Source organism: Mus caroli, chromosome X (assembly GCF_900094665.2).
Source record: "Mus caroli chromosome X, CAROLI_EIJ_v1.1, whole genome shotgun sequence".
Classification (NCBI taxonomy): Eukaryota; Metazoa; Chordata; class Mammalia; order Rodentia; family Muridae; genus Mus; species Mus caroli.
The window spans coordinates 131,542,369-131,550,676 of record NC_034589.1 but is presented as its reverse complement, the minus strand read 5'-3'; the positions used below and the strand labels follow the sequence as shown (position 1 = coordinate 131,550,676).

The window sequence follows — 8,308 nt, the reverse complement described above, 5'->3', positions numbered from 1 at the left end:
GCATCTTCATGGTAGAAAAAGAGAACTGACTCCCAAAAGTTATCCTTTTGCCTCTACATATGCATTGTGCATCACCGTTTCCCTGTCACACACAAACACACAAAATAAATAAAGGTTAAAATATTCAAGAACTCAATAAATCAAATTCTAAAGGCTACGGTTAATTCATTTTTCACAAATAACCTTTATTTTTATGATTACAAATGTAATACATGCTTACTGTGGTCACTCTGGAAAGTACAGAGAACAGTAAAAAGAACATAAAAAATACCCATAACCCACCACTGAAGGCAAACACTGTTCATATTATGTTCTAACTACCTACACCTGTTTAGACACCAAGGCCCTTATGAAGAGTGTTGGCCATGAAGCACAACAGCCAAGGGGAGCAAGGGTACTTAACTGAGGGGATCACCCAGAGGTCATAGCTAGAGATTCCACACTGAAGAACAAGGGCCATAAGCAACAGATCAAGAGATCAGAAGCTAACAACACAAGAACAAGGTAGGTTACTATAACACTGTAGTGAGATGGTGTTTGTCAAAGGTTTAGCCCAGTACTTATCACATGGCACATTACCAACAATCACATGGCAAGTACCAACAACACCACATTGTTAGCCATTACTATCACTACTATCAATATCATGGGTCAAAACAAATGGTTTAGGATGGAGACTATAAACAGGGCAAAGGCCCTGGAGACCCATTTAGATACTTTGAATTGGGGCATATAAGGGCAAGTCTACTGGTTTGAAAGGATGGTATAGGAGTGGGTATCTCTCTCTTTATAGGCTCCCCTGCCAGGTGGAATAGTACCAGGGTTTCCTCAAGTTTGCCTGATGACACATGGCAAGACACTCTAAGGTGTTTTGAGGTAGGACATGATTTCTCCTGCCTAGACTTCTCCCTGGACCAAGAACTGGAACTGGCCTTAATGACAATAATGGGAGTTCAGAACCTCATACACCAGACACTCATATAGTCCACACTGATTGTCAGGGCAGGTCACAGGCATGTAGGTGAAAGAAAATGTCAAGGCAACCAAAAGGGAGATAAAGTGGGATGTGCCTGGAGAGGAAGGCCGGAGGGTGAAGGCAACAAGTTTTACAATGTAGTTGAATGGAATGGGTCCAGGGACCAGTCCTCAAATTAGCAGCCAAGTCAGAAATCACATAAGATTCCAAGGAGTACTACTTGTTTGTAGGGGCCTTTGGAAGGCCTGCACTCTGTCGAAGGTGGTCATGAAGACTTTCCTGGGGGTCTCCATGTTCTTTCAAGTAGTAACAGCGTTTGGGAACATGCTGATGCTATAAGAAAAGGGGGAAAGGCATAAATAAGAATCACACTTCCTATGAGCAAAGACTTTGTATCTGATTAAGTTCAGTAATTGGCCAAGTCAAAGAACTGAGTAATTTATCAGACATGTAAAAAGTATGGCCAGGTGTTAAATTAATGAAGTCTCCTAGTGACTTGCATCTATAACACATGTGGCTATAAGTAGAAATCAGTCCATAAAAGAAGAAAAGAAGAACTCTCTCTCTCTCTCTCTCTCTCTCTCTCTCTCTCTCAACTGGATTTGCAATACACAGAGAGTTGCGATTGAGTGTATTGTTTCCTTATGGTCTGAAGCCCCTTCAGTAACCTGAGCCAGACATTGTTTCTGAAAATGGCTAATAGAAGCAAAATAACTTCATATCCATACTTACTGGTAGAATTCTACATTGGACTCTTATGGTCTAGGAACTCAGTACCTCCTTCTTGCCTCTTCCTTAGCTCTACTTGAAAATCTATGGGTGTTAATCTCTCATCATTACTTCCTCATTTTTCTACTCAGAAACCATGAGCATAGGTCCCCTTGATTACCTCCTCAGTCTGCTGCTGAGAGCCCAGTTCATTCTCCATGGCCTCCTCATTGTTCCGCTTACAGGATGTTGGCACAACTTGGTTTGAGTTGCCTGAAGAATCCTTCTCTTCAGCCAGCTGGCACTCAGTATACAGAGACCTATCTATCAGCTCCTTTAGGCTGCCGGCCACCTTCAGGAAGATACGGCCCATTTTGGTGGTAACAGCTTCTGAGAGTCCTTCCAGAAACCTGGTCCGTAGAATGGCATCAGACCAAGACAAATGTCGGGCCAACAGCAGGAAGTCAGTGGCATACTGCCTTACTGACTTTTTGCCCTGCTTGGGATGGCAAAGAACAGCACTTAGGATGTCTATCTCAGATAGGGAGTCATATAAGCCCTGTGATCTTCTCAAGAAAGCTTTATTATCACTGGAGATGGGATTTCCTACCTCCATTTGCAAGATGGACCATCTCTCTGCTGCCCCCAGATGAAGAGACACCAGAAATGCCATTTTCTCAGAATCATCTAGAAACCCCTTCATTTGTTTCTCCTCATCAATCTCCTCTGCATCTTCCTCCACAGAGGATGAGCCCCGAGCCGCTTCTTGCTCTTCTAAGAGGTAACAGAGTGCTGGGGTCAACATACCAAAGGACGGCACTTCCTTTGGTGGGGGGGCCTTCATTTCAGGGGCTGTGCTGGTCATGTGTGGTGTGCTCTTTGATCCAGGGACTGTGAATCTGGTGTGAGAGGTAGATGCCTCTCCCGAATCTGTGGCTTTGACATTCAGAGTGGGTGTCATTCCAAAGGCCATTTGTGGTGTGGACATTATTCCAGGTGCCGGGGACCTCATTAGTGGTGAGGACATATCTCCAGAGGTCGGAGGTGCCATTTGTGGCACCGACATTCCTCCTGAAGCTGTAGCCTTCAATAGTGGCGTGGACATCATTCCTGAACCTGAGACTCTCATAAGTGGTGTAGACCCTGCTCCAGAGGCTGGGGCTCTCAGTGGGGGGTTAGCTATTCCCCCAGAAGCTGTATTTCTTGGCTGTGGTAAGGATGTAGCTCTAGAGCTCATGACTTTGGTTTGTAGAGTTGACATTGTCCCAGAAGGCGTGGTTTTCATTAGTGGCATAGACATCTCTCCAGAAGTCATGGGGGACATCAAAGGCATGGTTGTGGTTCCAGGGGCTGAAGCCCTCATCAGTGGCTTGGACATCTCTCCCGGGGTCATAGCTGCAAATTGTGCAGGGCCTAGAACTCTCTCTAACTCTGCAGTCACAGCTCCATCAGAGGGTCTCCTAAGTAGTGTAGACAAGGTGGAAGAGGCTGGTGATCTGACTGGTGATGGAGAGATCCCTGCAGTGGCTGGAGCTCGCACTGGGAGTGGACACATGTCTCCACAAGCTGTGGCCATTTGTGGTCTGGACTTTGCTCTAGAAGCTGGTGTTCTCGTCAGTGGTATGGACATCACTCCTGAATCTGTGGGTCTCAGGAGAGTTGCCGATTCTGATACAGGAACAGAAGTCTTCATAGGTGACATGGTCATCACTCCTGAGGCTGTGGTCGTCATATGTGGAGCAGATATTGTTCCATAAACTGGGGTTCTTGAAAGTGGAGCTATCTCTCCTGAAGCTGGAGGTCTCACTAGTAGCAGAGGCCGCTCTCCAGAGGATGGGGCTTTTGTGAGCAACATATTCATCTCTGATGAGTCCGAGGCTCTCAATATGGGTGTGGACATTGTTCCAGAGCCCTGGGATCTCATTTGCACCCCTCCCAAGGCGACAGGTCTCATGAGCGGTGTGGACACTCCTCCAGAGTCTTGAATGTTCATTGCCTGACTAGGCATCTTCTCAGAGGCTGTGGCTCTCATTAGTGGTGTGGATGTTGCTCCAGGACCTGAGAGTCTTGTTTGAGGCATGGACATGCCTCCAGAGGTGGTGGCTGTCATCTGTGATGTAGACTTTGTTCCAGAAGCTGTGGCTCTTGTTAGCAGTGTGGACATGCCCCCTGAGGCTGGATCTGTCATCTGTGGCATGGACAGACCTCCAGAAGCTGTGTCTCTCATTAGTGATGTAGGCGTTGCTCCAAAAGCTGCAGTTGTCATTTGCTGCATGAACATTCCAGAAGCTTTGGATGTCATTAGTGGCTTGGACACTGTTCCAGAGCCTGGAGCTCTCATCTGTGGCACGGATATCACTCCTGAGGCTGTGTCTCTCATTAACAGTGTAGATGCTGATCCAGAGGTTTTGGCTGTCATCAGTGGGATAGACATTGTTCCGGCGGCTGTGGCTCTCATTTGTGGTGTAGATGTCAGCCCTGAGGCTGTGGTTCTTATTTGGGTTGTAGACATTGGTCCAGAGACAGGAGCTCGGGTTTTCTGTGTGGACACTGACCCAGAGATTGGGACTGTTGATTGTGACACAGACATTATTTCAGAGGCTGTAGCTATAACTGGCTGTGTGGACATCATCCCAGAAACTGAACATCTAATTTGCTGTGCAGAAACGGCTCCATTTGATGTGGACTTCATAAAACCTATGGGCATTGTTCCAGGTGTTTGGGGCATTGTTAAATGTGTAGACATTGTACCAGAGGCTGTGCTTTGCATTTGTTCTGTGAATATTGCTCCAGGGCTTGTGACAGCCATCAGTGGAGTGGACATTGATCCAGAGACTGGAACTGTCTTTTGTGATGTAGACATATTTCCAGAGGCAGGGACTCTCATTAGCTGTATGGGTGTTGCCGCTGTATCAGAAGCTTTCACAGGTAGTGTGGACATCAATCCAGTGGCTGAAACTCTTATTGGTGGAGCAGACATGACCTCAGAGTTGATATTTTGTGTTGTATCTGGGGACATCACTCCAGAACTAGATGCTGAAATCAGTTGACTGGGCATCACTGTAGAGGTGAGGGCTGTCATTAATAGTGGGGACATTGCCTCAACATCTGGGACTGGCTTTGGTAATGTGGCTATTTCTCCAGCATCTGGGATTGACAGGAGTGGTGTAGGCATTGCTCCAGAGCCAGAAACTGGCATAGGCAGTGAAGACATGACTGCAGAGTCTGAGCCTGACATGAGCACAGTGGGTATCCCTTCAGAGTCTTGAGGATTTGTTGGCTGGGTTGGTGTTTCTCCAGAAGCTAGAGCTGACATTATCAGAGAAGATATCGCTTCAGAGTCTGTGCCTGACATTAGCAGTGATGATATCTCTCCAGAAGCTAGAGCAGTCATTAGCACTTTGGACATTGCTTCTGTGTCCTCATCTGTAATTTGCAGTGGGGACATTGCTTCTGAGCCGGGAGCTGTCATTGGTGGTGTGGATGTCACTCCAGGGTTCATATCTGGAATCAGGAGTGGGGATATCTCACCAGGATCTGATCCTAGCATTAACGATGCCTCAGAGGATGAAGTGCTCATTATAGGTGCAGACATCACTCCAGAGGACTGAATTGGCATTGCCAATGGTGATATCTCTGCAGAATCTGGGGCTGCCATTAGTGATGACATTGTCCCAAAATCAGGTATTGACATCATCCCTGGGGACATTAACCCATAGTCTGAAGTAGACAACAGTGGGGACAGTGTTCCCGAATCTGAGGCTGGCATTAGCAGTGGAGACAGTGTTCCAGAGTCTGAAACTGGCATTAGAAGTGGGGACAGTGTTCCCGAATCTGAGGCCGGCATTAGCAGTGGGGACAGTGTCCCAGAGTCTGAGGCTGACATCAGTGGTGGGGACAGTGTCCCAGAGTGTGGTGCTCCCATGAGAGATGTGGACAGACTGTCAAAGCCTGGCGATGTCATCAGCTGTGTAGATGTCCCTTCGGGATCTGAGGCTGAAGTCGAAACAACAGGCAACTGCAACTGTGAATGCAGGATTTGAACTTCTGCTCTGGTCTCTGTCACTGGTCTAGAGAAAGTTGCCCCTCTGTTTTGAGGGTCACCATTTTCTTCCTTCATCATATTGTTGAAGCGTAGTGAATGTAATGGTATTGACATATCTGCCATGGCTACAAGGCAGGGTTGCAGACTCTAATGTGTTGACATCAGAGGCACTGATGAAACCCACAAACCAATGAAATCTGTAAACAAGAGGAAAGATTAAAGGTCAAAAACCAATTTTAGAAATATATTCCAATGATTCATAGAGGCTGCTTTTATGAGTTGTCATATATATGGCTCTGAAGGCGGGTCTATCAGTTTGAAGAAAATATATAGCAACAAATATCCCCAAAGCTGAAGCAACTATCCCTCCAACCTCTGTCCTCTTTTAAACCACCCCATACCCAGTTATACAGCACAGCTTCCATATTTATAAATGCCCATAGTGGGCTCCAGAGCCAGAGAAGCCCTGTCTCAAATGAGTCAGCAGCACCACCTTCTGGCCAATTACAAGAAGTTCAGGTTCTTTGCCTAAGTTCTTCAAAGTCAAGTCAACCTAGGTACTGGTAGGCAGGAATGAAAGAGCCCTGTACTCCATGATAATTATTAGTTCCTAATGGTCAATGAATCCCACCAATGGTTTAACCCAGATTTTACTAGTATTATTAATGTCTTTCTCAGGAAACATAGCACATTTATCTGATCAATGACTAAGAATAGCATTCTGTAAAGCAAAACCTTGCTTAATATTAACATCATCATCATCATTATTAATAACAGCCACAGCTACAATCCTACTTATTGCTTACGTAGTAGGTGTGTGGATGACAGAGAACTTTAACTGCACAGAACTTTAAACAGCCTGTGATGTGAATGACATTACAAGCCTGGTTCTATTTGGACCTTAAGTAGTATTACTATGCCTGTTGTACCAGTTTTCTAAGATTAACAAGACTTGCATCTAAAATAGGAACACTGTGATGGCATCTTTTGCCTCTTCACCCTTTCCTTGGAGTTACTTGATCTTTTGGTATCCCTGACATTGCATGTAGTTGTTTGTCTGGCATCCTAGCCTAGAGATCACTGACAGCTTATTCTCCAGTATGCAGAAATTTCAAATTTTCCTGTTGACCTAAGAAGGGGGCTGGTTACTCTCATAGCCTCACCTCTCTAACCTGTTTCCCAAAGCAGCCACAAAAGGGGTGCACTGGCACACGAGCTGGAGACCCATGTAGACACATTACATGAGATTAACATGTTCCTGTAACCTGATCATGGCCCTAAAAAAGAAGACTGGCTACTTTGGGGCAATGTCAAAGAAAGCATCAACTTCGTGGCTTTGAGCCTCCGTAACAATTGGAACACTAAGAGCAGAATTACCAACAGCAAGCATTTCTTACACTCACTAATTCTGCTAGGCACTTTACCTGCCTTGTTACATCCGATCTACACAGTAACCCCTCAGAGATGCTTGGCAATCCTCTGGGAGAGTGAAGACTCACAGAAATTTTGTCATTTGTGTGTGATGTGAAAGATTCTCACGCCCATCCAATTCTTCAGCCCCCTACTCCTCACTAATAGGCTTTAATGATTCACTTCTTTCAATCCTCAATCCCATTGATTAGGAAACTCTTAAGGTAAGGCATCATAAAAGAAATACTAGGTCCTTCAAACACTTCAGTTAGCCTAATCATAATTCATGCCATGAGAAAGATTGGCCCCCAAAAAGTCAATCCTGCAATTCCACCTTTCACCATCAATTAATCCCTGTGTGCAGCACAATTTTCCACGAGTCACAACTCAGAAAGTTCTTACCTTACCAGTGACAGAAAAGAGTCATAGTGTCCTTTCCACTGTAGCTCTTTTGGTCTGACCAATTGACTTATACCCTGTGCCAGTTCATTACAGCAAGGTCCAATGCTAGCAGCTGTTCTCTGCAATCTCCCTTAGCTATCCCCTGCCACACCCCCCTCTTGCCCGCCAGCCAGCCTGCTGGCCCGCCCACCAGCCCCAATGCTCTTGACTTGCTAGTGCATGCTCTGGCTCTCAGGTCCCAGATTCCTGCCTCTATATAGGCTCTGACATTTGCCTCTGGCCGCCTTTCCCTTGTCAGCCCTCCAGAAGCTCTACTTTAGCTCTTGGCCTCTGCAGGTCCCACCCCTTTGCCCCTTGCCTCCACCAGCTTCACACCACGATGCCCACCTCTGGCTACCCCAAAGAGAAGAGACCATCACAACTAAAGAGATGAACCAGACAGTGTCCTCACTCTGGAAATGAAACGTGCATGCTCTCTGCAGACAGCAGGCACAGCTACTCTGGATCCTAGACAAGGCAGCTGGCCAAACCAAGAAGTACTGACTCAGTGTTAGAGGTAAGGACTGGGACTGAGGATCCTGAGAAGTAACATCGGTGAAACTCAAGGTTCATGGGTAAAGCAGGGTGGGAAGAGACTGGGTGGTAGTGGCTGGAAAGTAAATACCTTAATAGCCACCCATAGTCATGAGCAATGTTAAAAACCATTATGCCCCAATGACAAAAACAAATCTGGCGGCCAGTGTCCATTCTGCAAAGCTAGGATTCAA

General features: G+C 46.1%; 1 protein-coding gene across 1 annotated transcript; it reads right to left on the bottom strand.

Annotated features, from left to right (window-relative positions):
• Positions 1-1,154: 1,154 nt before the first annotated feature.
• Positions 1,155-5,852, bottom strand: Rtl9 (retrotransposon Gag like 9). The gene is made up of 2 exons (XM_021152629.1): positions 1,866-5,852; positions 1,155-1,309 (listed from the first exon to the last, which is right to left on the bottom strand). The coding sequence occupies exons 1-2, from the start codon at positions 5,850-5,852 to the stop codon at positions 1,193-1,195; spliced, it is 4,104 nt and encodes a 1,367-aa protein (XP_021008288.1). The 3' UTR covers positions 1,155-1,192.
• Positions 5,853-8,308: the final 2,456 nt, after the last annotated feature.

Excerpts from the sequence above, each read along its gene's own strand:
- Rtl9 (XM_021152629.1), bottom strand. The coding sequence starts at position 5,852 with ATGGCAGATATGTCAATACCATTACATTCACTACGCTTCAACAATATG. Across the intron at positions 1,310-1,865 it reads CTCAGCAGCAGACTGAGGAG|CATCAGCATGTTCCCAAACG; the intron begins GTAATCAAGGGG and ends CTTTTCTTATAG.